This window comes from Chelonia mydas, chromosome 5 (genome assembly GCF_015237465.2).
Source record: "Chelonia mydas isolate rCheMyd1 chromosome 5, rCheMyd1.pri.v2, whole genome shotgun sequence".
Lineage (NCBI taxonomy): Eukaryota > Metazoa > Chordata > Testudines > Cheloniidae > Chelonia > Chelonia mydas.
Window position 1 is genome coordinate 25,576,373 of NC_051245.2, and position 27,803 is coordinate 25,604,175.

The 27,803-nt window shown below is 39.4% G+C and overlaps 1 protein-coding gene across 10 annotated transcripts in view; it reads left to right on the forward strand.

The window, feature by feature from the left end:
* The window catches only part of NIPBL (NIPBL cohesin loading factor), a 296,589-nt gene that overhangs the window by 222,907 nt on the left and 45,879 nt on the right, over positions 1-27,803 (forward strand). For 8 of the 10 annotated variants that reach the window (XM_037902677.2, XM_037902676.2, XM_007065740.4 and 5 more), the window contains 13 exons: positions 302-382; positions 2,696-2,796; positions 11,293-11,431; positions 11,632-11,714; positions 13,281-13,413; positions 15,084-15,227; positions 16,773-16,871; positions 21,544-21,633; positions 22,180-22,394; positions 22,506-22,608; positions 23,536-23,634; positions 23,741-23,887; positions 26,715-26,849. In XM_037902677.2, coding sequence (XP_037758605.1) covers positions 302-382; positions 2,696-2,796; positions 11,293-11,431; positions 11,632-11,714; positions 13,281-13,413; positions 15,084-15,227; positions 16,773-16,871; positions 21,544-21,633; positions 22,180-22,394; positions 22,506-22,608; positions 23,536-23,634; positions 23,741-23,887; positions 26,715-26,849 — 1,569 coding nt within the window. The remainder of the gene's footprint in view (positions 1-301; positions 383-2,695; positions 2,797-11,292; positions 11,432-11,631; positions 11,715-13,280; positions 13,414-15,083; positions 15,228-16,772; positions 16,872-21,543; positions 21,634-22,179; positions 22,395-22,505; positions 22,609-23,535; positions 23,635-23,740; positions 23,888-26,714; positions 26,850-27,803) is intronic. The other 2 variants (XM_043547608.1, XM_043547609.1) reach the window with 1 other exon arrangement.

A 27,803-nucleotide genomic window follows, 5' to 3' on the forward strand; every position in this document is an offset into this window, starting at 1 on the left:
TTTTAACTGTCTTGCTAGTGATCTTAAAATGTGTAATTTTTTAAAAATGTTTAATATTTTAATAACATTATTAAAAAAGTAGTCTAGCTAAACAGAGAAAGATACATTTAATATTTAATCTGCAAGTCTTTAGTGGATTTATTATAAAATTAAGATTAAAAATGTAACATTTTACGAATAGCAAACAAGATGTACCTAAGAAGCAGTGAATGTATTTAATTATACTCTGTTATGTCAAAGAGCTTACATATCACTTTAGTGGAAAGAATATGTATTTACTGTTTTTTCCTCCTTTTGGTAGGTATCCTCAATGGGAATAACACCTTTTTTTGTAGAAAATGTCAGTGAGCTCCAGTTATGCGCCATCAAACTAGTGACTGCAGTGAGTACTTTTTTAATCTATGAACAAGCTTAAGGATTTAGTGATATTGCTGTTGAAAAATAAAACATGCACATGGAGAGAGACATTAGTTCATCCATTTCATCTCCCCACTAGTGCACATTTTTTTCCATTCTAGTTAAGAATTTGAATTTTGAACTCATTTTATTCTGCGCATTGTGTATTTTTGACATCACAATGGAGGAACATAATTTAATTTACTTGATCCTCTTTGGTTTGCAGATTAGTTTATAGTAAGAAATCAAATGGGACATTCCCACTAAAACCAAATAATTAAAAGAAAACTTCAGATATACAATATTATAACTAAAAAGATTATAAACAGTTTTGCCCTCCCCAAGTATTGCATTCAAATAATTTTATACTTAGCATTCTTAAGAGAATTATCCCAAATAAGTAGCACTTCCTACACTGTTTACACCAAACTCTTTTGTTTCTCTCTCTTTTTTATTTTGTCCTTGAATTTACAACATAAAAACGTCTGACATCCTCATCTCACTATTGTATATTGATATTTTAATGTAATCAGAAGTAACTGAATATACAGATGTAGATCTGTTGAGTAAAAAGGTACCATTTTTGTAGTGATATTTCAGAATAGAACTGGACTTAAAACTGTAGCTCTGGCTGGATTATGACTCTTACCTCATTCCAAACACACAAAGTTCAAGCAAGGTCAACCCAGCAGAAAAAATCATGCAACCAATTTTATTTGCATAGCTGTTTTGTTTTTTTCACTTTTTAGGTTTAAATTAAATCACTTGAATGTTTGTATGAACTTGGAGAACTCATTTCTTTTCAGACCTTAGTGTCTGTTATTTCCCTCTCTCCAGCATAATGATGATAGGGCTTGTCTACATGGGGAAGCTATTGTGAAATAAGATAGGGTGTGACCTTAAAGCACAATAGTTTTTCACAATAACGCTCCATGTGGACTCTGCTATTCTGCACTACATCACCTTTTGCGATTTATCTTAATCCACTGGATTACTATTCCGCAGTATGTCCTGATGTGAACAAGTCCTTCGTTATCTTTGCCAACCGTGCATACAGCTTACTTCTGAGGGTTGTAAAGTCTGTATTTAGACTGAACAATATCAATAATATTTTCCATTAAAAATAAATGTATTTTAATAAAATAGGCTTATAAAATACATACTGAAAATAAAGTTAATACTCTAACAAAGCAGCAAAAGAAAAGAAAGTTTAAGATGGCTACCACTTTGCTTTTGAGTTACCTTAAATTTTACATAGATAGAACAGCAATCTTGGAAAACTAGGATTTTTTTTTTTCCACATTTCTGGTTAAGGATCTGATCCTTCTTGTAAAATCTTGGACCCATGGTAAATTCGTGTCATGAGATAAAAATACACATTCAATATCTATATTTTTCACCATTTCTTTGACAGCCATGGTCATAAACATGTTTGGACACGGATTAATTCTAAATCATATAGATTAGAATAATTAGACTATACTGCAAAATTAATTTTTGTGCTAGTTTCAAACCACAGTTTGACTTCCTAAGAGCTGTGATTTCTATCATATAGGAGCTCTTTTGGCCTTCTCAACAGTCAAGCATGCTCATATAATATGATCACAGAATCAAAATCAAAGCTCTATCCCTGCCTTTTTCTTAAATGGTACACTTTTTAGTTTTTAATAAAAATATTTAAAAAACCCTCACTGTCTCCTGTCCTGTTCCCAAAGGAACCTTAGCAATATGATTTTCCTTAATGTATTTTCCAGGTTTATTTGATTTATTTTTTTTCATCACTGTAGTTTCTGGAGCTGTGCATTGGTATAAAATACAGAGCTAGGAATAGCAATTATCCTGATAAAAAGTATATGTGAAATGGTTTTCTTTGGAAAATGTGGGTGGAGGGGAATCCATGTTGCAAAGTGATTCACAGAAAAATAAAATTTTAAGGACCATTATATTATGAAAACAGAAAAACCCTCTCAGAAAGCTTAGTTTAAGAAGCAAGTTTGTTTCATTCTATATCTTCAGCCTTTAGAGAGGCAATATGTTCAATGTTTTTAAAATCAAAGCCTGTCTAAACAGAAGAATAGCTAAACTGAACTGCCCGCCCCCATGTATTGAAAAAACAGTATGTTACTCAGATACCTGTCTATCACTTAAAAATATAAAAAACAAGTTGTGAATATTTTAATGAATACAAATATGGAAAGCTGTTGGTTTTGAAAAAAATAGTAATAAGCTATTTTGGTTTTCTGTAAAACTTAATCATTATTTTTATACATATATATTTGTATCCTGTAACTGATAACAGGTGTTCTCGAGGTATGAAAAACATAGACAGTTGATTCTGGAGGAAATTTTCACTTCACTTGCAAGACTACCAACCAGCAAAAGAAGTTTGAGAAACTTCAGGTAATGTCTGACACAGATGGCTAACTTCTACAGAACATAATTTTCAGTACATAAATGTAGGGGTTTAGATTTCACATCGTTTATTAATGATTGTTATAAAAACCTACAAGTCCATAAGATGCATTAATTTCTTAATGAGATCAAGCAAATAATTCTATAAATATGATTTATCTGTTCCTTAAAGAGCTTTACAGTGGGAACAAAAGTGGAATAGTTATAGGACAAGCAGTCTGGGTCCATAGTAATTATCTGCATTTCCTCTACTTGTGTTACACGTCTGTGCTTGGTTTTTGACTGTTTATGTGACTTTCAAAGGGACAATAACAAATAGACAAACAAATTTGTAATTATGTACCTAGCTAGAAATATAAGTGAGACTAAGTGAAGGTATGCAAATAGAAGTTTCAAGTAGGAAATTTTTCAGAAGCTGGATAGATGGAGCCATGTAATCCTCCCCACTGATAAAATCAGCAAAGAAGGAGTTCTGGAAGAAAGTTTGTGAAGATAACCTCACAGAGTTCCCACCACATTTTCTTCTTGGGAGCCCATCCCTCAAAATGATTACCTTTCCATGGAAAAGAATATGGAGCCCATCCCTCAAAAATGGTGGTTGTTTGGGAGGCCAGGGCTCCCTGTTTCTGTGCCAGCTTTAGCCCAAGGCAGCACCGCTCTCTTGGGTCTCTTTAGCAGCAATGTTCCAATCGGCATGGAGACATCCCCAGACTGCAGTGAGGGTGAGGTTCAGCATAAAGGCTAATACAGCCCCACCCAGGCTCTGTGTCCTATTTAGAAAATCTTCACAGGGCTAGAGAGTTAGTGATAAGCATCCAGCCCAGTCACTCCTCTTCCTGGTCCACCCAATTTCTTCCCCTTTCCCAACAAGTGGGCTGTTCAGGTACATGGAATGATGTCAAAGAAGTGGTTGAGTCCCCCTTCCATGCTTGATGGAGGAGATGTATGCATTGAAGATTCCCTCAAGGGCAAATCTTGCAAGGGACAATCCAGATCATGGGTTACTATTACTTAATTAAGGCTAAGATTTAGTCATGGGTATTTTTGGTAGAAGTCACGAACAGGTCATGGGCAATAAATAAAAATTCACGGCCCATGATCTGTCGATGATTTTTACCAAAAACGCCCCTGACTAAATCTCTACTTCTGGGGGGCTCTGCTCCAGTGTTCTGTATTGGCTGGGCCCTGGGACCGCTCTGTGGATGGCCTACAGCTGTCCCAGGACCACTTCTTGGGTGGTCCCCAGGGCACCCCCTGGGGCTGCCTGAGCAGTAGCTGGTGCAGCTGGCCCCTGGACAGCCCCCTGGATCGCTGCTTGGGCAGTCTGTGGGACCAGCCACAGTGGCCACTGCTCGTGTGGCCCCGAAGTCAGCCGCACCAGCCACAGCGGAAGTCACAGAGGTCGCGGAAAGTCATGGAATCCATGACTTCCGCAATCTCCGTGAAAGAATCGTAGCCTTACTCTTAATTAATATAGTGGTAGTCAAGCCTGCTCTGTAATAGTGCCATAACTCAAGTAGTACAAAAGTTGCAAGGAATTAGTTATTTGTTCAGTACTGTGATGTTTTCTGCTATTTAAAAAATTAGTGTAGCATTTTATGCGAGTAAGTACACAAGTTAAGTGACTTAGTGTTTAGGTGTTTGATGCAGAAAATATTTCTGTAGAATTGCTATTAATAGGGAAAGTTTCTTCTATTTGCATTATATGATGGTTGTTATTGACAAATTTTCAACATGGTTTAATAAAATTTAACCTTATGCTAGTGTGATTGTAGAACTCCATCTTGGACTAGGAAGAGTTAGTCAAATTCACTTCATCTGTGTGGTAATTAGGTAGTTACTTGTCAGCCAGAGAGGGCAGAACTAAAGAAGGATCAGGAGATATCCTGAGAGAGACCTAGGCTTATAAATAGGCTGAGGGAGTTCAGACAGGCAGGCTCCTGTGAAAGATCCAAGTGCCAAAGCCTGCTGAAGGCTAGAGCCTTTAGAAAGATGCTAAAGTGGGGCAGTGCTTGATAACAGAGCCAAGGAAAGGCAATGGAATTCAGGAAGTGGTTGAGCACAGAGCTCAGAAGATAGGTTGATTCATTGGTGACTTTGGATTGCATGTGGACTTTTGTTACCTCAGAAGGAGTCTGAACTAGCCACTTATCAGCCAGAGGGCTGAGTGGCGTACAAAGGCAGACAGCCTACAGGGAGTACTAGAGTGGAAGAAACCCTGGAGTGTTGTGTCCTGGAGCTAAGGGGTGCACTGCAGGTGAGTTTATCCCATAACAGCCAGAAACATCATAAAGGCCTCCTCATGAAATCATTGCACAAAGCTTTAAAAGGCATAATTATCTTGTATTTAATAAAATCCTTATACAAAAACTAAAGAAATCCGGATCTAATGATAATATTTCATGTCACCATTTAAACTCCTAGTCTCAAAGTAGGAGCACAAGGCATCCCTCACCCTGTCGTCCTGATTATTTGCTGCGGTTTGGAGAGGCAGCCTCTCTGACTGTTTATAACATTCCAAAAGTTTCTGTGCCTCTTTATTGTACTCATAAGTGAGGCTCTTTTCCTTTCTCTCACAGATGTGCAAAAGAAAGCAGTTATAATAACACAAGGCAGATATTGCTCAGCAGCCTCCAGCCTTGTTATAGAGCACCTCCATCTCCCACTCAGCCTTTCAAATGCACATTCCACTGTCATTCTGCAGCTACTCAGGATATAATTAGAGATCCTTTGTATTATCCAAGTGTCCAGTAAGCATATGTCTCCACTGGAGCTGGGAGATGTGATTCCCAGCATGGATAGAGAGAGTTGCAAGGGCTCTGTTCAAGTTAGCTCATTAAAAATAGCAGTGTGGATATTATGATATGGCTAGCAGCTCGGTCTAGTCACTCGAACTCAGACCTGGGGGACTGGGTGGGCTTGGACTTGGGAAGCTAGCCTGAGCCACCACTGAGGCCGCAACATCCATAATGCTATTTGCTATTTTTAGTGTTCTAGCTCAAACAGAGCTGGCACAAGTCTGTCTACCTGCACTGGGAATCACACTTCTGTAAGGCTTCATAAGCCAGGGAAGCATGGGGTAAGATGGGTTTCGAAAGTTTCTAAAAATCCTAGCGTTCCTGACTTTTCCAGGCCACCCTACATTGATATTGGTGAACCTTCCACAGTGACCAGACAGGCCATGGAGCATCATAGAGAAATAGCCCTTTTTATTGATGAACTCTGAGCCCTGGAGGGGGGGGCAAAGAATAGGTATGTGAGGTCCCATCAATAGCCCCAGTACAAATTAGGAACCCCAGCCCTGCAAATCTATCAATAAATTGTGCATTGCCAAGATTTATAGCAGAGCATGCTTCCATGACAACAGTCCGGATGGTTGATCTCTCAGCACCGAACTGGTTAGGCACTGACCGATTGCCACTCCTTACTGCTAACGTCCAATGGCAATGGTCAAATGTTTTTCCATGCTGAAGAGACGTGTCATAGGGGTGTGCTGCTGCTGGAGCTCTGGAGTGAGCACTGAACAGATCTCTAAGAAAGTAGCCTTGGTCATCCAGAAATTCTGCTGGTCATCCTAGGTTTGGAGTACTATCCTTTCCCACCAGTTAGTGCTAGTTTCCCTGGCCCAGAAATGGTACTCCACCAAGGGAAGCTGCTCCAAGAAAAGTTAATCCTCTAGTAGCTGCTTGATTTCATCTTTTTCTTCTATCCAAATCGGTGTGGCAGCTAACTTCCAAAGCCATCTGGCTGCATGACCACAAATGCAAGTGCATTAGCCTCTTTGTATTTATGACTCAAGATCACCATTCACAGCAATATTCCCCACATGACAGTAATATGAGAATTTCACTAAATTGCAAAAGACAGATGAATCCTGGGAATTTGCTAGTTTCACCCCCAAGTCTCAAAATTGCAGTGACTTCTGGTAGGTATCCCACAATATACCATGACAATAATCCCAGAATGCACAGAGCCCAGAAGCAAGACAATGCACCATGGGCTATCTGCCCAAAATGCTGTGTGCTTATTTTGAAAAAACTCAGTGCCCTGTGGACACTGATTCAAAATTAGGTAGGTTAAAGCTGGTTGCATAGGCACACAATTTTGTGTGAGTAATTCCGCAAAAGATTATATGCAAAAATATGTTCTGCAAAAACTACCCCATGTAGACAATCCTAAATCTTAGGGAGGTTTAAATTACCCTTGTGTGGCTGTGCCAATTCAGCTGTATGTTATACAAGAGCTTTCTCCTTCACCCAATATGTCTAGTTGCTCCTGAAGTCGTAATCCTGTGTTTGACCTCTGTCATAGGAAATGCTAATGTCACAAATTCAGCATTATAATTTAAATGCTGTATCATCTAAAAAGAGTGAAGAGTAGAGGGAATAATCTTTGATTAAACAATAAGCATTATCTGGTAATTTTCCTTGCTACTTCAATTGAGTCTCAGTTTTAAATAAGATACAACAGTTTCAGTTTTTCCTGATGGTGAAAATTCCTCTTTAAAGGAATGTTGGCATATAATTTTTATATTCTAATGTTTCTCCCACTCTGATAAACTTTAAAATGTTTATTCCTATAATGTGAAACGGTTGGCTTAGTATTCTTACAGTAGTACTCCTTATATACTATTACCTATCAAGTGTTTTAAGAGTGTTAAAAGAAAGACACTGTAAAACAAAAATTATTATTCTCCTTCGAGTGGTTACTCATGTTGATTCTAAGTAGGTGTGCATGTGCCATGTGCACAGTCATCGGAAGGTTTGCCCCCTAGCAGTACCCGTCTGGTTGGCTGTGGAGCCCCCGGGAGTCATGCCTTCATGGTGATGTATATAGCTTCCTGCCGATCTGCCGCCTCTTCAGTTCCTTCTTACCGCCAATGACGGTCGTTGGAGCGGCGCTTTTCTTGCTACGGCAAGCAATCCCCTAGTGGATTTTTCCAGTTGTATCTGTAAATAGTTTAAAACTTAGTATTAGTTCAAACAGTTCTTAGTTAGTAAGATAAGTTTCAGTTGGGGGTTTCCCACACCACGTTTCCCCTCCTGGGGACCAGGGCATGCCTCGGTCTCAAGGGTTTAAGCCGTTTGGGTCCTGTCTGGAGCCTATGCCAAAGGGAGACTGACACAACTCCTGTTTAAAGTGTTTGGGGGAAGCCCATCGGACTGAGAAGTGCAAAATCTGTAGAAACTTCCACCCAAGGACTAAGAAGGAGAGGGACTTTAGGCTAAAATTACTCCTCATGAAGTCAGAGCCTATGGACTCTTGCTCTGAGTTTGCTGCGGTCCTCGAGGAAGGCAAGGTCGTTGCAAGGATCTCCTTACAGGCCTCCTTAGATTCTGCAGACTTGGCAACCCATATCATGGCAACAGCCATAGCCATGGGAAGGAGTTCATGGCTTCAGGTGTCGGGACTCCCGCACGAGGTCCAGCAGACCATTCAGGAGTTGCTGTTTGACTACATAGGCCTCTTTTCGGAGCAAACAGACACTAAGCCCCACAGCCTAAAGGACTCAATGGCAACTCTGAAGTCCCTGGGGTTTCATACGCCAGGCCCCTGAAGAAAGCATTGTAAGCCTGCTCCTCGATTCTACCTACCTCCTCCTAAAGCAGGAAACTGGGCAGGAGTAACAGATGGTTCTCAGTCCTCCTCTAACCCAGAGCCAGGGCTCAGCAAAGCAGCCTCCAAACCAAACTTTTGAAGGTGCACCCAGGGGCAATGCACCAGTTCAGATCCCAGATTCTGCCCCCTATCCTGTGAATCCTCTATCCAATTTCTACCATGCCTGGGCACAAATCACCTCAGACCAATGGATCTTGAGCATGGTAGAATTGGGATATTCTCTCCAATTCTGTTCCCTCCTGCCTTCCCATCCTCCTTCCCCATCCCTCTTCAGGGACCCTTTTCACAAGCAACTGCTCATGGAGGAGGTTCAAACTCTCCTACAACTTGGGGCGATAGAGGAGGTCCCTTTAGAATTCAGGGGCAGGGGATTCTATTCCCGGTATTTCCTAATCCCGAGGGCCAAGGGTGGACTCAGACCTATTCTAGACCTGCAAAACCTCAACAAATTAATAAAGAAGGTAAAGTTCCGCATGGTCTCCCTGGCTTCCGTTATCCTCTCCCTGGATCCAGGGGACTGGTACGTCGCCCTCAATCTGAAGGATGCATGTTTTCAAGTGTCCATAATCCTGTCCCACAGATGATTCCTCCGCTTTGTGGTCAACACCACTCACTATCAGTTTACGGTTCTCCCCTTCAGCCTCTCGGCGGCCCCTTGGGTGTTCACCAATTGCATATCTGTCATAGGAGCCTTCCTGTGGAAATGGCAGGTGCAAGTATTCCCGTACCTCAGCAACTGGCCAATCAAAGACTCCTCCGGAGCCCAAGTGGAGGTCTAGGTAAGCCTAGTTCGGATGACATTCCACAGGCTCGGCCTCATATTGAATGTAGCAAAGTCAGCCCTAACCCCGACTCAGAGAATAGAGTTAATCGGAGCCTTCTTGGACTCTGTGGAGTCAAGCCAGGCATTCCTTCCAGAAACTTGCTTTCTCACCATGGGCACCATCATAGAGGAACTCAGACGATACCCCACCACTATGGCACGAAATTTCCTGAAGCTATTCAACCATATGGCCGCTTGTACGTGTAGTACAGCATGCCAGGCTGCAGCTCCGTCCCCTTCAAGCTTGGCTAGCCTCTGTGCACAGGCTGAATCGAGACCACCTAGACAAATTAATCACACTTACTTCCCCGGTTATTGAGTTCTTCAGGTGGTGGCTCGACCCACAAGCGGTGTGTACAAGAGTGCTCTTCTCCAGGGCCCAACCCTCACTGTCTCTTGTAATGGATGCATTGGTGATGGGTTGGGGAACACACTTAGGCAGACTCAGGACTCAGACCTTCTGGTCCCAGACAGAGCTTTTGCTGCACATCCACATCACGGAGGTAAGAGTGGTCTGCCTTGCTTGCCAGACATTCCAGGCCCATCTGGAGGGCAGATATGTATCAGTATTGACCAACAACATGACAGCGGTATTGCATATAAACTGGCAGGGTGGTGGTCACTCCTCTCCCCTGTGCCGGGAAGCCCTCAAACTGTGGGACTTCTGCATCGCCCATTTGATATGTCTAGAGGCAATGTATCTTCAAGAACAAACTGGCCAATCATCATAGGAGGTCATTTCACAACCACGAGTGGTCCCTTCACCCAGATGTTGTGATCAACATCTTCCTACAGTTGGGATTTCCTGAAATAGATTTGTTTGCAACAAAGTAAAACAGGAAGCATCACCAGTTTTTCTCCTTCCTGAATCAGATGCCCTAGCATGGCTGGGCCATGAATTTTTTATCGCATGGCGAGGGAGGGGGGGCTCAGAAAGAAAAAGGTTGAGAACCTCTGATCTACTATATACTTTCCGCCGTTCCTGCTTGTGCACAAGGTCCTGCTGAAGGTCAGAAGGGAGGGAGCATCGATGATCTTAATAGCACCAGCGTGGCCTCGCCAGCACTGGTTTGCCATGCTTCTAGGCCTGTTGGTGGACACACCAATTACCATGCACCTGGTTCCCGGACTTGATCATCCAGAACCACGGCAGTGCATGCTAATCTTCAGTCTCTCCATCTCATGGCATGGAAGCTCCGTGGTTAAACGCCTCCGAGCTCGCATGCTCAGACCCTGTTAGAGTACAATCAGCTATTCCGTGAGCTCTGACCCCACTCCTAGATAAGGCTTGGGAGTCACCTACCTGGAATCAACATGAGCAAGCACTTGAAGAAGAAAAAACAGTTACCTACCTTTCATAACTGTTGTTTTTCGAGATGTGTTGCTCATGTCCTTTCCAAGACCCACCTGCCTCCCCTCTGCCAAAGTATCCGGCAAGAAGGAACTGAAGAGGTGGCGGGTTGGCAGGGATTTATGTACACCACCAGGGGGCTCCACAGTCAACCCGATGAGTACCACTAGGGGAAAATCCTTCCAACGACTGTGCACACAGGATGCGCAGACCTATTTGGAATGGACACGAGCAACACATCTTGAAGAACAACAGTTACGAGAGGTAGGAAACCTTTTTTTATCATGCCAAAATGACTTATGTACCTTCATGATCTAATAATGTCATAGATCTGAGAATAATTTTGGCTGTTGCTTTGGAGTCAGCATAATGAGTACAAAACATTTTGAGTACAAACACATAATAGATGCTTAATGCGCTATTGGAAGCAGCTCACATACTACTGAGATGAGGGTTGTACAATAATCTGTATAGGATAGAATGAATTTTGTATGGATCTCACAAGAATGGTGCTTATTATATTTTGTTTTTTTCCTTTACAGTGGAATAGTTGGTAAAGCTGTAGGTACTCATTTAGAACCCAGTGAACTTTGCTTATCAGGTTTTAATAGTTTAGGTAGTTAGGAGTTAGAGTTAAAAGTCCTTTGTATTGTCCCTCTTAACTGTAATGATATTCTGTTTTCTCCAACAGGTTAAACAGTAGTGATACTGATGGAGAGCCTATGTATATTCAGATGGTAACTGCACTGGTTCTACAGCTTATTCAGTGTGTTGTGCACCTGCCATCAGTGGAGAAGGATTCTAATTCAGAAGAGGAGTCAAACAAAAAAGTAAGACCCTTTAAAGAGATATGAAACTGTTTCATACAAGAGTGTGCATATGTATTTGTTCTGTGACTCTGGTCCAGCCCATGGAGCAGTGTTGATGTGTGTGTCCTGCATAATAACATGATGTACTGAAAATGATGGTTTGGATGGTCATGTTTTCATATATTGTACATTCAACAAATGAATTTTGCTATTATTTTTAGGTGGATCAAGATGTCCTTATTACTAACTCATATGAAACAGCCATGAGAACAGCACAAAACTTCCTTTCCATTTTCCTTAAGAAGTAAGTGTTATCACACTCTGTAATTGTGTTTTGATGTGTCATTCATAATTACAATTTTAACTGTTATAGACTGAAATTTGGCACTCCTTAAAGTTCTGAAATTTTAATCAAAAGAAATTTTTGTGGAGAAAGTTGGAGTTTGAATTGGACATGGTATTTTTAAATATAGGACATTGTAAAAAGATTTTTCATTTTATGAATACTTTTTTGTGAAGTTCTGTCTTAAAAAGAAAACTCACATTTGTTTTATTCATTAAGCCTCTCTGAGAACAATTGCATGGAGCTATGAATTTTGAACTTCTTAGAGGTTCAACAAGTCTTGATAGTCACTAAGGTTTCTTCACAAATCTTGTACAAAGTCTGCAACCTGCAATTACAAAATTGCAAGCACCTGAAGTGTAGTTCAAGCTTATAAATTTTGCAGAAAATCTGGAAAAATTAGTTACTTTCATATGACGGATAGCTCCAGTTAAAGAAACTTGCAAGTACTTTAAAATTCCATGACAGTTAGCTCTTTGCACAGAACTTTTTATACAACAGAAATTCTGCAGGGAGCTGTTTACACATGTGAGAATCTACATGCAATAGCTTATACCACATAATACGAAGAGGAAAATTTTAGCTTTCACCAAGGGTGTTGCAATAATATGAAAGAGAAACATGATTTACGGATTAAGTATTTAAGGTATACTGTACTGCCATAACAACTAATTAGAATTATTTTAAAAGAAATTAACCTAATTTTTTTATTAAACTATATACCTCTGAAACACTACCAAATCATTGCATGCCAGGCTCTGATCTGATCTTTCTCCACTGCACCTGCTGTTTATGGACCAGAGATACCAAGACTTCATATCACCCTTTATATTAAGGCCAGAGACTGAGTTGAGAGAGAATACCTCCTAAATGCACTATTCCAGTATGAACTAGGGAACCTAATTTATTCTCTGTATGCAGACTTGAAACCCTATTATATCTAATATATTCACCCTGCAGATACAAGCAAGATCTTCAGGCTTATCTCTTATCCATTCAACATACATTCACTTTAGATGACAGAGTATCAAATTCACCAAAGACTGAGGCCTTTTTTCTTACCCTTGGAGGAGAGATGAGAGCCAGCACACATGTAGAATTTGAGTCAATATCTGAAAAGTCTGTAAAATTGTTATAATACATATTATACATTAATATCCTATAAAGTAGTAAGGAAACTGTGTCTCCAGTAGTTGAAACCAGTGCTAGATAAAGAAATAAGAGACTGAACGAGGGAATGAATCCCAGATCTCTTTCATGGTAATGTGGAGTATTGAAAGGGCTACCGTCATTTGTCCTACTTTTTAATATGAAATTTTAGCTACTTTTGCTCTCTGTTCTTTGTAGGATGTGTTACTGAAAAACATAGCTCGTTTAGGGTGATTCTTTCTGTTGACATTTCAGGCCTGTCTAGTTTTAGAAATACACATGTTTTTGTACTTTGGAACAAATAACAAAAAAAAAAAAAGTTGACCCTTTTTAGTACATGATTATTATATAACATTTTCATTGTTTTCCTTTAAACAGATGTGGTAGTAAACAGGGAGAAGAGGATTATAGGCCACTGTTTGAGAACTTTGTTCAAGATCTTCTTTCCACAGTCAACAAGCCAGAATGGCCTGCTGCTGAGCTGTTACTTAGCTTATTAGGAAGGTTGTTGGTAAGAGACCACAGTATTTCCAATTTATCATAGTGATATAAACTGCTGCACGTTCTTATTAAATTTAGCCATCTTCTCAAAAAGCTGTCCCAAGGTAAAGATCTGGTGATATTAGGGTGACCAGATCTAATGCCACATGAAGTTTCTGGCTTTGCCAAGATAAGAGTGGCAATGATGGACAGAGATTGATCATCCAGCCAGATGGTGGAAGGACCTTGCTGGAGATTGATATGGGTGCTGCTCAGTCTACAAGCCAACTATGTCCCTTTGGGATTTGCCATAATGTTGATGATGATAATTCCTTTTCATCATCATGAAAACTTGTTTATTTTGACATCTTTTATTAATATTTAAATGTATGTTTGTGGTATACAATGTTCATGCTTCATTTAAGAACTTTTTGCTGATGTATATCAGTATATTATATAATATGCTGAATATTATACCGATAGTGAAGTTTAGTTTGGAAAATTATTGTATTTTATAGGTAATTTGAAAAAAAGTGACACCATGGACTATGTTGCTCAGTGGAGGTCACTTGTATTGTTCTATGGGGGATATTTTTCACATTAAAATTCCGGTTCATAGCACCCAGTAGCTGCATAGACTCATATTGGGTAAAGTCCACCAACATCAGCAGATATTCATAGATGATAGCTTCTCTAGGCTGCTCATATAGCACAAAAATATTATTCAGTAGTTTAGTCATCTTGCACGTGTAGCACATTAACACAGAGAATACTATGATTCAAATAAATTAAACATTTTAGCTGGTATAGAATGTCTGTCTGAAATTCATAAGTCACTGTGGTAAGTAGTACTGGCAGACATTTGTTATGAGACTAAAGCAGTAATTGGGCCTGTTTCTGGGCAATAGCACAAATAATTTATAATCATGCCCCTGATTAAGCCAGCTAGATAGTAGCTTGCAGTTCACTGGTGTACATATGGCAGGTAGATTAAATAAGTATAATATTAACACACACACACATTTTATATATCCACTGTACAAGATGCATCCTCTCAAGTTAGTTTGATTAGAAGGACCATTTAATAAAAAAAGTCTCAGGAGTATTTTTGCAGGGAGGGGCCCAGTGGTGAAGGAAATGAATTTGATATCAATGTTAAAATATTATATATGTGGTTATTGGAGAGACAAGGTAGTGAGGTAATATCATTTATTATTATATCCTTAGTAACTTAAGTTCATAACTCTGCTAGATACTTAAAAGCATGGACTCTGGAGACACTGATTCTATGGCTCATTACAACAAGTTGTAATACACCTTACTGCTTGCTAATCCTCAATTGCCCACTTCATTTTAAGTTGTCTGACATGTGTTAACCCCTTATGCTTAACAATCTGTCCCAACTTGTATTTAGCTCAGACATACTGATTTTCTTTCCCAAAGAAGAGCCCTGTGAAGCTTGTATCTTCCATCAACAGAAGTTGGTCCAATAAAATATATTACTTCACCTACCTTGTCTCTCTCTTATCCTGGGACTTACACATCTACAACAACGCTTCAAATAAATAACTGGCCATTGTAAATGATATAATTTATTCAGTTTATTAGTTGATGAATTTCTGAATAAGATCGAATAGTATATTATGAAAAGCACTGCAGGTACAGAAATGAGTAGATAACATTTTATCCTGCTTTTGTTAGGTTCATCAGTTCAGTAACAAGTCTACAGAGATGGCTTTGAGAGTGGCATCACTTGATTATCTTGGAACTGTAGCTGCAAGATTGAGGAAAGATGCGGTCACTAGCAAAATGGATCAAGGATCCATAGCTCGAATCTTAAAACAGGTATATATAAGATCCATATGGTTTGGTGTCTAGATAACAACACAGATGGAGACGTTAAAAATGTCTGAAGTGCTATTCTGCTCTGAAAAGTCATTATGTAAAAGTGCCATTTAAAAATCCATCTTTATTATCTCTTTAAGACTTCATCAGATGTACTCAGATTATAAATAAAAATGTGTTTTCTAACTATCAGCCCTATAAACTCATCCTGGATTTTGAGAATCAAGACTGGATTCTTTCAGCCTCACACATGATTTTCAATAGTAAGGATTCTGCAGGTCATATTAGGGCCTCAGTTGCTCTTGTGCCAACCCCTTATATTCACTGGGTTAAAACTACTGAACAATTCTGTTCCACTGTGTGGTGGTGATGCACATGAAGGAATAGAATCCAGTTCACTGCTCTCTCTAAGGGGAGTAAAAATCATTTTAATTATTAAAGTCAGCAGATGTGTCTGAACTCACAAAAGGAGCAGATCTGTTTGTTTAGTTAGAGCTACTTTCATATGCATTTGAGAAAACTAAAGTAGTATAGCTGTAGGTTCAATTTCCAAATGATGAATCTGGCATCAGTCAACTTTTCTTTGTGCCATCAGGACTGGTTTGGAGCTCTGTTTAGAGGACATGTACTCCCAAGGTTCTATCAGTGCTACTCATCAGAATTGTCTCCATTTCTGTGAGGGAGGCAACAGTTTTCAGTACAAGGTGTTCCTTTTTTGGCTCTCCACTATGCCATGAGTGTTCCACAATACCTAGTTTTAGGCTGTCTATTTAAAATGCCTATGGATTTATGTCTGTTTTTTCCTGGTCACTGGCTGGGTCAGACACGGTCAGAACTGGAGTTCAGTGGTCATTTCAAATTTATTTGATCCCAGTTTCGCTCCCAGTCTTAAGGATTAGTAGTCTGAAATTAGCTGTAACTCCACCAGAGAATGACTTTCATAAGAACCACTTCAGATTCTTCTGTGGCAGCTGTATTTCTACCAGAGGAGAAACTTATGGAGATTCAGAATATTTATCAACTAAATGACCAAAGTCTGTTCAGTCTTTTTTGAGACTTATGGGTTTCATGACTGTCAGCTTACGTCACACCCTGTGCAAAACATCAAATAATACTTTTACATCACTGGTTCAACACAAATTATTCTTCCAGGAAGGATGAATTTGTTAACTTGTCTCAATACCGGCAAAGATTCTAAGAATGCTGCACTGGGTAGTACAGAAGAATGTTCTAAAAGGGGTCTCTTTCAGTTCCCCAATCTCCATAGGAAGTGGTAGAGGTAGATATCTGTGCTTTGGCACAGTACTCCTCTTTTTCCTCTTAGTGCACCTCTGCTTGGTCATTGGAATTCATGGGAAATGAAACTGCACTGGGCAATATGTTGGGCTCTAAAAGCATTTCTTCAAGAAAGCATATTATGGACAATACCACAGCTGTGTACTAATGTAAACAAGAGTCATCTTACTAAAGACATTTATGCCAAGTGATAATTCTCTGGAAATGTTGTATTTCTCCAGAATCACTACACTGCTCTTTATCTTGCAGGAAAAAAGAATGATATGCTGGTATATTGCAGGCATCAAGAGCAACATGGGTGGTTCAGTCTCTTCTCACAAGATGGAGACCTCTTTGCTACAAGAAACGGTGTGAAGTGACCACTTTCCTGCTCAAGAGCAGATTTGGGTTCTCTGCTAGATTCTCTGTTGTTGAACTGGGGCAAAACTGTATATTTTTCCTTCCTGCCTCTGCTTCCAGACCTTATCAAGGACATTTCTTAGGGACTAGATTGTGTGGGTAACTCTAGCAGCTCTTATTTGGACTCAACATCCTTGTTACTCCGATCTCGTGGGCTTGTAATTGGAGCTACTTTTCTTCCTACTCCTGGTGTTTGGGCTTCTATCTTGACTTCATCACTGGGTTCTGAATCCAGATCCAATCTTTTCACATGGCAGATAGGATTGTTGCACCCTAGTAAACTACATTGAGTGCTTAAGAAGGGAAATATCTTACAGCCAGGAAACTTAAATCAAAAAAATGTTATTCTTGGAAATGGAAACTACTTTTTTAAGGAATATTGAATAAGGCTTTGTCACCGACATCTGTATCAGTTCCACAATTTTTGTGTGTGTGTATGTATTTATGTATTTGAAAAGGTCTAGACAGCAAGGGCCATCAGGCATCTATTTTGGCATAACCTTCATAGCATTTTGAGGTTCATCAGGCTTTGGTCATTCTAAGAACAAAAAATTATTTGCAAGGATCTCATTAAGTGTATACCTTGAGACGTAAATTGAGTACCTACTCAGTTCTTCGAGTAATGTCCCTATGAGTATTCCACTTCAGAATGTGTGCACACCTGTCCACTCTTGATAAGACATTTTCATTAGCAGTGTCTGCAGGTCTTGACCTGAGTCATAGATGTCCTCATGCTGTGGTGTGTGTGTATGTGGAGGAGGAGAAGGGGAAGCAGACTCTCTACTGCCCCAGTTCTTTCTCAGCTGTCTGCGACTTGAGATGTAGCATTGCAGTGTCTGCTATGGCTAACGACGCAGCTTACTGTTTGTATCTTCTGACAGTTTATTTTTTATCTTTTTTTCTCAGTAATTCTTTTCTTGTTAGTCTTTTCCATTTTTTCATTAATTTAGCATAGTTTTGAGCGTGGGGGGAGTTTCCTCTTTCCCCTCTTACATTTGCCTGATCTGGGCCTTTGTTTTTTTCTCTCGGGTCTTAACCTGGGTCCTTTTGTAATGGGTTATCCCCAAGACCTGTGGTTTCATACCCTGCCAGAACTGCCACAGGTCTTTTCCCCCACAGCAATGGACATTCAAGCTGTGACCACTGCCTGAGAGATAGTCTCATCACCTCCAATTGTAAGGTCTGCTCAGGATTTAAAGGCAGATCTAAAAAATTGAGGCGAGACAGACTAAATCTTCTGTTGATGGAGCCTTCTGTTGGATGCAGGGGTCCAAGTCACCCCCCTGCTCATTGGATTTGGTTGCTCAGTGAGCTCGAAGATAAGTAAAGATCCTGAGGACCCTTTAAAATAATCCAGACCCTCAAAAAAATTGGATAAGAGAAGGAGAAAATCACCCTCTCAGTATGGTTGTCAGGAGACGTCACATCCTTACACAGGTACCACTGAGGCGCCCGCTCCCTCTGATACCGAAGCATCCTCTGATCCTGCTCCACAGGTGGATCTTACAGAGGCGCCAGAGCCAGCTGTGGACAAATAAATACCACCTTCCCATAAATCTTTCTCCTCTCCAGATGAGGATGTTTTGCATCCTCCCACCATCTTATCCCATCTTATTGCTGTTTTTTTCTCTTGGCCTCTGTCTCAATGTGGAAAAGTCTATACACACATCCACACGATGTATAGACTCCATCAGGGTCACTCTGGATTCCACCACCACAAGAACATACTTGTTCCTGGACAAATTCACCATTAGGTGCAGTCTTGTTTCAACAATATAGCAGAGCCCACAAATCACAGCAAGGGCTTTCCTGCAACTCCTGGGCCACATGGCAAATCGTACATTTTTGACACCCTTAGTAAGATTATACTCCCAGGTTCAAGCTTGGCTGAGAACCGCTTATACCCCGAAGCACAGTCTGTCCAAGCGGGTGTCCGTACCTCATAGGGTCCTTAATTCTCCAAATTGATAGGAAGATCCATAAAAGTGTGTGTGTGTGTGTGTGTGAGTGAGTGCCATTCTCACAGCCTCCTCCCACAAGGATCATCATCATAGACACCTCCCTGCTAGGCTGCGATGCACTGTTTTAGGACTTGCTCAATGCAAATGGATCCCACAAGAGGCGATCCTCCATATCAACATATTCAAATTCAGAGAGGTTTGTTACTCTTGCTAGGACTTACTTCCCGCACATCACAGGCAACCCAATCAGAATAATGCTGGACAACACAGTATCTGTTTGTTATATCAATTGGCAAAGAAGAGCAGGACCCTACCTCTTATGTGCCAAGTCAGTAAAACTATGTAACTGGTATGTATCACACCACATACAGATCTCAGCAGTTTATCTTCCAGGACTACAGAACGCAGTTGCATACTCCCTCAACACATATTTCCACCTCAACTATGGGTGGGAACTGACCAATGCAGGTTCCAAAGGATATGTCTGTCTTGGGGTCATCCAGAAATAGATCTTTGTGACACCATCCAATGCAAAGTGCAGATGATTTTGTTTGAGGGGAAGGAACAGCCACAACTCAATGGGAGATGCCCATGTCATTCCTTAGCAATAAGCCCATGTACCTGATAAATTGCAGGCTAGAATCTGGCTTTGTGTAATGTTTCTCATCCATAGATCTTGAAGCACTTTACAAAGGATTTATGTAATATTATCTCCATTTTGCAAATGGCATTCTTATCCTGATCATTTGTACATTTGCTCTTGGAGTTCATTCCTATTTTTACAAAGCACAGCTCTCTTGATTTAGCATTAGAATTTGATGCTCGTTTTGGGCAAGTAGTTCTGCAATCTGTTCAGCTGTCCTCTTGGGTAGTTAGTGCTTTGTTTTTTTCATTCTTTTAAGCACTCAAATTTTATTAGGCATTTCACAGAACAAATAAAAGGACAAGAGTCCTGCCCCAAAGAGCTTTCAATCTAAATCTTGTTGACTAATATTAATTAAATTGAAATCTTGCTAATCTTCTAAGAATGTGGATTTACAGAAATAGTTCTAAAAGGTGAAAAAAGGTTTCTTACAGTAACCATTCTTTTATTATAAATGCCTATGCAGAGTCACATTCCCACCCAAATCTCCACTCTTCAGAGTATCCTCTCTTAGTTCCTTTAATAACTTAATAACTTCTGCCAATGTTCAGATCTTTGAAGGAACACTTGTGCAGCCCCAATGAGCTCTGCTTTTTTAGATATATTTGAGCACATGAAATCAATGGTGCTTGTGTAGATGTTATGTCCTTGGACAACAGTTACTAACAGATAACCTTGCTTTGTCAAAATTAATGAGACTATTTCTCTCAACTTCTCCCTTTCTTCTCCCTTCTTTTTCCTGCCTTTTTGCCACAGTGACCTAAGCAACCTGCCGTTCCAGTGTCTAACATTTGTTACCCAACAGACAGCGGATGTGATATTTCTTGATTTGTCTGTGTGTCAGACTGTTTTGGGGGATTTAAATCCTTTGGCATTTTTTCCCAGTAACAGGGGCCATAGCAACATCACAGACTGAATAGTAACCCAGTAAGATTTTAGGAAGGCAGTTTATTTTCATCTATCACATTCTGCTCTACAGTTGTTTCTGTTAAGTGATAGTGGCCATTGTCTGGCTTGTAGGAAAAGGTGTGTGAAGTGATTTTCTGCAGCAACTTCAGACCAATGAGCAGAAGAGAAGGGAGACTATTTAGGTCCACACTGGTACAAAAAAAGCCCTCTTTTACCTGGACCAGGTGGAACAGCCCCTACCCTCTCACCCATGGAAGTAGGTTAAATACCAGTTTTTGTCATCATCCATTGTGGGCATTGTGCTCCTCATTTGTTTCGAGGGCCAGGGGAGGAGGCTAGGAAGGAATTTTTTCCCTCTCCGCCAGATTGACCAAGGCGAGGTAGTGGTTTCTCGCCTTCCTCACAGTGTATTAGGGCTTTGTGGTGGTGGACATGAAACGGAGGTTAGGCTATGGTATTGCAACTCATTATGGAAGCATGGGGTGGATGTCCAGTGTAGGTACTCTGTAGGGAAGGGATATGGTGATCAGATAAAATGGTTTGGTGAAGGATTTAAAGGAGATATTCTTTAAAGGAGTGGAAACGGGGAGCGGAGGGAGTTCAGTACTCCTATTATTGGTGTGGCAGGGAGCCAACTCCCCCTCCTTTATAGCCCCCCATAACTCTCGTTTGAGGGAGATGGTGGGTGAGGTACCAGCATCGGGTTGGCTGGGGACTAGGATAGGTAAAGTGTTAGGACTGACAACAGTCATCACCCCCAGGTATATGTAAATGATTATGGAATTACCTGCACTGTACACTTTTATCTGCCAGGTACTCTGATATTTAAGAATAGCTGAGGCCTAATTAAACCACATCCAATGTCTCCTGTCCTTCTTCCGGCATAGCCAGACAATGTCCCTCATGTATAATCTGGTTTGTGTGTTGCAGTTTTAGTGATAATTTATTTACAAAAATTATCTAACTAGTTTGGAATTATTGTCAACGTAATTAATTGTGTGCTTTTACTTTACATTAATTTATATGTATGTGTGTGTCATGATTTCTTGGTCATATTTGCAACTGTGAGATATTATATCTTATGAATGTATCTTGCTACATATTACAGGTTTCAGGAGGAGAAGATGAAATCCAGCAGCTGCAAAAGGCATTGCTAGATTATTTGGATGAAAACACAGAGACTGATGCCTCATTACTGGTAAATTTCAATTTTCTGGATGTATTCGGTCTATATAAATGGAACTTCATCAACGGGATGGTTTATTCCCCAAGGCTCTTAGACAGACATACTTTTGCCTTGGTTACATCCTCGTTCTAATCCCAAAACTGTTCATAGCATGCATCAGTCTAAAGTAGTTGAAATCTTAGTAGACCCATTCTACTGAATTTCAGACATAATGTTTATAATGGTCCTTGCCTGCCAATGCTTAAATTCTAGTTGGAGCACACTGTTTAGTTGGTATTTGATGCATTCAGACTGACTTTCATAAATGCCATACTTGACACTGTAGACGTCCACATATACTGTTCATCTACGATAATCCTTTGGTTCTTGTTGGTATTGTTTGTATTAGACTAACATATTTTCCACTCTGCCTTTCAAGTCTCAAACAAAAATGTTGAATAACATTGAACCCAGGGCTAATACCTGCCTGGACCCAATTTAATTTTTTCACAACTTGAAAAGGAACTATTAATAATCACTCTCTTTGTTTTTTCTGCCAATCTTGTTGTATTTCTCCAGTTTTCTCGGAAATTTTATATAGCTCAGTGGTTCCGTGACACAACTATGGAGACAGAGAAAGCAATGAAATCTCAGAAGGATGAGGATTCATCTGAAGGAACTCACCATGCAAAAGAAGTTGAGACAACAGGACAAATCATGCATAGAGCGGAAGGTCGCAAAAAATTTCTTCGCAGTATCATTAAAACTGCACCCTCTCAGTTCAGTACATTGAAGTAAGTTTCAGTAATTGCGGATTTAGTTTGTTACCTGCTCATTTGACTTATAAGCATTTTTCTTTGTTTTTTAATAAATAACTATCAAGTATTGTGTTAATTTTGTTGCAGGATGAATTCTGATACTGTGGACTATGAAGATGCTTGCTTGATTGTTCGCTACTTGGCCTCTATGAGGCCGTTTGCCCAGAGCTTCGATATTTATTTGACACAGGTAAACTGTGCCAGAAGTCTTAATGCTGTGAAATACAGTTGGTTTCCTGGTTCCAAACACTTATGGGGTAGTGTGCAATGTCTGTTCATTGTTGAGCACAGGTATTTAATAGGTCATGATAACACCACATGTTTTCATGTTATGTATTGATAGCATATGTGCTTATTTTTCTTTTTTCCTGCATGTATATTACACATACCATACTGTACATACATTGTTTTATTTGTGCATATGTAGAGATCCATCAACTAGATGGGCACAATAAAAAGATAACTACAAAATGTTGAAACCTTTTGACAGATTTTATCTATCTAAAATGCATGCCTGATTGGGAACATGACTTCATAAAACATGTCTTCATAGATCATTCATATAACTGTATAAATTTTAAATTGGACATGCAAACCAGCTCAATCATTTGCCTGCAATGAATGGTGCTGTCATGCTGATGGTCATGGTTTGACCAAGTGACCTTAATGTTCCTTCTTTCTGGCTGGGAGAAGAGCACTAACATGTAGACATGGTGATACATTTGAGCTCCAGGTAATGCTTTGGGTCACATTACTTTCTTTGATCCACTTAATAGAGCTATCTCAAAGTTGGGGTGCACAAATCCTGTTTGGAGGATAATAAAGTGACATGTGGATAGGAAAAACAGAGCTAAAATAAACGGATGGACCCTATGGATCAACATTTGGGTTATGACTTTACATAGTGAGGGAGAATCCAGGCTCCAATGTCAGTGCAGGAAAGTCATCACTCACATGTATCCCCTCACTTTCTAAAAGTTTGTTCGATTTTTGGTAGTTGATTTTTTCTCATTTTAGTTTGACTTTTGCATGTTATTCCATTGTATTTTTGCTTGCATTGAACACTGCTTGCTACTTTCCAAAAGCGATTAAAATGTCACTTCTGTTTTCTTATTAGATTCTGCGTGTGCTTGGTGAAAATGCAATTGCTGTTCGAACAAAAGCCATGAAGTGTTTGTCTGAGGTTGTTGCTGTAGACCCCAGCATTCTCGCCAGGGTAAAAAAAGGAAACTATCTGTAATGTACATACATTCTTCTATTCACATTTAAAAGAAATTCTGTTTTTCCATACTTTGCATTCGTGTTTCCCTTTATATTTTTAGTTGGATATGCAACGAGGTGTTCATGGACGGTTAATGGATAACTCCACTAGTGTACGAGAAGCAGCTGTGGAGTTGCTTGGTCGGTTTGTGCTCTGTCGACCTCAGCTTGCTGAGCAGTATTATGACATGCTCATTGAGCGAATACTGGTATGGTCACTTTTGAAATCACTTTGATGTTTGTAAACACATTTTTAACTGGGTTTATATGCTTAATTATATTGAATAGTATCCCAGTTCCTAGAGTTAATTAACTTGTATAGATTTTTTGGGGAATCAAAACTAAAAATTCTGCCCACCAGACTAACCTTGTGAATTGAAACAATTGCTTTTGATGAGGAACTAGTGGGTCAGAAGCTAAACCTATACATTTTTCTGTTCTAATTTTTGGCATTGTAAAAACATTTTCAGATGCCAAAGAGCGATTATTTTGTATATGTGTTTATGATATTCAGATAGATCACATGAACATGTTAAATTAACAGTGAGAAAGCATTAGTATTTTGCATGTCAAGTTATTTATTTTGATTAAAACATGCATGTGGAAGGCTTTAGGAACATGTATATATCAAACACTTGTAAATACGGATAGAAATATTCAGTGTGACCCTGTGTCATTGTTTAAAGAACTTGTAGCATATTAAATCTAAAAGCCTAAACGTCTCATTCCTATATTTCCATCTCCATAGATTAAGCCTGAGAAAGTAGATAAGCTAGGAAGTACATCTAAGATCTATCTTTTCTATGTCTGTCAAACCAAGAGTGGTGTAAAAGGTTAAGTTCTAGAGCCAATAATCTGACAGTGAGAGAGCTCTGCTCTCAGAACATTGCGGGGACTGATCTGAACTATAGGGGTAAAACAGGAGAAGAGAGAACTCTAAGACATATAAGACCCAAATATTAAAGGTGGTTGTTGTTGGTATCACTCTAGTGCCTAGGAGTCCTAGTTATGGACCATGATCCCATTGTGCCAAGCACTGTATAAACACTGAACAGAAAAAATAATCTTTGCCTCCAAAGACATGCAATCTAAGTACAAGGAAAGAGACAATAGATGGATACAGACAGACTGATGGGGAAGTACAAGGAAACGAGACAGAATTGGTCAGCATGATAGGCAGTGGTCTTAACACACCAGCAGCCTAACCACTGCAAGTTTTTTGTGTTAAATGCACCTAAACATGAATTTGTTGGAAGCTAGTGCAGTCTCTGGAATTCAAGTGCAATATGCTACCTATGAAAAACACCATTATGTTACACTGCAATAGCTGAAGTTTTGAATGATCTTCAGGTATAATCCAATTTATGGTAGAGCATATTGCAGAAAATCAATCTCAAGGTCACAAAAAGACAGGTTACACTGGCAGTGTCCGCAGTTAGACAAAAAATAGTTGCCACCTTCTGAATGAGTGCAGATTTGGAGGGAGGGAAAGTACTCTGCTCTTTGGGTATTAAGAAGGATGGAAGAATCCACTAAGATTCTCTAAATTGCAAACCTGAGTAACAAAAGATGGGAAAACTCCCTCAGTTAGAGTCAGATATATTTCTGCCATTTATTTCCAATCAATAATATCTTTATCTTATCTGAGAGTTTCAACAAGCTAGAGCACAAGCTGATTTCTCTTTTAAACATTGGGAAAGTTGCAGTTTGAATCTGATAACATAGAGATTTAGAACTTGGAGTGATCTACATTTAGAAGCCCTCACCATCTCACTATCACCATTGGATTGCCTCATGTACATATTGAATATGAGGGTTAACAAAAAAGAGAGCCTGCTGTAGCCCACTTGGGACAGAAGAGTACAAACCGGATCGTTTAAAATATGAAACTGTCAAATGAGGATTTAGTTATTGGCATCATTTGTTGTTATAATTTAAGGCATTAAACATGTGTTACAATGTATCCAGGCAATAATCAAAAATGTAATTTACAGTGAAATAGCCCAGTGGCCTACTAGTTGTACTCTTAAACACATGCCAATCACAACACATGGTATACCTCATCCAGTGCACTAAATGCCGCAATAACAGCTATGTGAGTGAAACCAGACAATCACTATGCTATTGAATGAACTCTCACAGGAAAATGATAAAATACAAAAACACCCTATTACCTGTGGGTGAACACTTTTCACAAAGTGATCACTCTCTGTCTGACTTGTCAGTCCTCAACCTCAAAGGAAACCTGCACAACGCTTTCAAAAGATGAGCCTGGGAGTTTAACTTCATAACTCTGCTAGATCTTAAAAATCATGGACTGAACAGACTCACTGGATTTATGGCTTATTACAACAATCTGTAACCCACTAACCCCCCATTCTGTCCTATGACTGCAGAGGTGTTAACAGGACACCACTACCTTGAATAGTCTCTTAGAATATGTGCTAACTACTTATACTAAAACAGTCTGTTCCATGTTGCATTTAGCTGTGACGCTTGAAGTACCTTTCCCAGACCTGAAGAAAGAGCTCTGTGTTGCTCAAAAGCTTCTCTCATTCACCAAAAGAATTTGGTCCAGTAAAAAATATTACCTCACCCATTTTGTCTCTCTCATGCAGAATATCTGCATTTTAATTGTCAGTTTGTTGCTTCCCAAGCCAGTCTCCTGGAAAGGAAGGAAGTGTAATCTCTCTGTCCAGTTAATATGCGGAGTTATCAGGCTCTGATAGATTTTAGACCAATCCTTAATACCAGAACAAATGCAGAGCTCTTGAGGGAGAGAATGTAGAATGGGGCAACAATGCAGTATTCACAGGACTTGACTTCCAGGACCTACAGGACCTCTGGAATGAAGTAGTGTTACCAAACAGTAATGCTGTCTTTCATATAAGTGCATTTAGAATTTTTTAGTTATTATTTTAACATGTTTTGCAAGTCAGGCTTGATAACTTTTAATTGATATTAATGCACACAATACTTAAATTCATTCTCACTTCTGATTTTTTTTTTCAAGAGTATTTTGCTTTCTCCCATCAGGATACTGGTATCAGTGTCAGAAAGAGAGTTATAAAGATTCTTAGGGATATCTGCATTGAACAGCCAACATTTCCCAAAATTACAGAGATGTGCGTGAAAATGATTCGCAGAGTCAATGATGAAGAGGGCATTAAGGTAGGGTAGAATATTTCTTTTAAGTTTTTAATTACGGTTTATTTTAGTTTTCTTCTATTTTGAGAAATAAATAAATAGATTTTTCCTTAGAAGCATTTCAGAGTTTCTTTAGTATATGTATAATTTTTATTTGTTTTTAACTTTTTAAAATAAATATTTTTTTTAAATTGACAATGATATTGATAGATTCCTGTCAGACGTGTTGTTTACTCCATTTGCTTAAAAAATAAGGGAGCTCAAAAATAAAATAAAAATATTTAGATTTATTTCTTCTTTTCCACTTGCAAATATCAATTATCTCCACTCTGTGTCTATCTGATTACTGACATAAATAAATCCTCCCAATTTGGAAGGGGTTGCAAGTGCTTTCGAGGATAGGATTAAAATTCAAAATGATCTGAAGAAATTGTCTGAAGTAAACAGAATGAAATTCAATAAGGACAAATGCAAATTACTCCACTTAGGAAAGAACAGTTAATTGCACAAAAAATGGAAAATGACTCCCTAGGAAGGAGTACTGCGGAAAAGGATCTGGGGTATATAGTGGATCACAAGCTAAATATAAGTCAAGAGTGTAACACTGTTGCAAAAAAAAAAAAAAAAAAATGAACATAATTCTGAGATGCGTTTAGTAGGAGTGTTGTAGGCAAGACATGAGAAGTAATTCTTCCACCCTATTCTGCACTGATAAGACCTCAGCTGAAGTATTGTGTCCAGTTCTGGGCACCACATTTCAAGAAGGATGTGGACAAATTGGAGAAAGTCCAGATGAGAGCAACAAAAATTATTAAAAGTCTAGAAAACATGACCTATGCCTATGAGGAAAAAGTGAAAAAAATGGGTTTGTTTAGTCTGGAGAAGAGAAGACTGAAGGGGGGACCTGATAACAGTTTTCAAGGACATACAAGTTTGTTACAAGAAAGAGGGTGAAAAATCTTTCTTGTTAACCTCTGA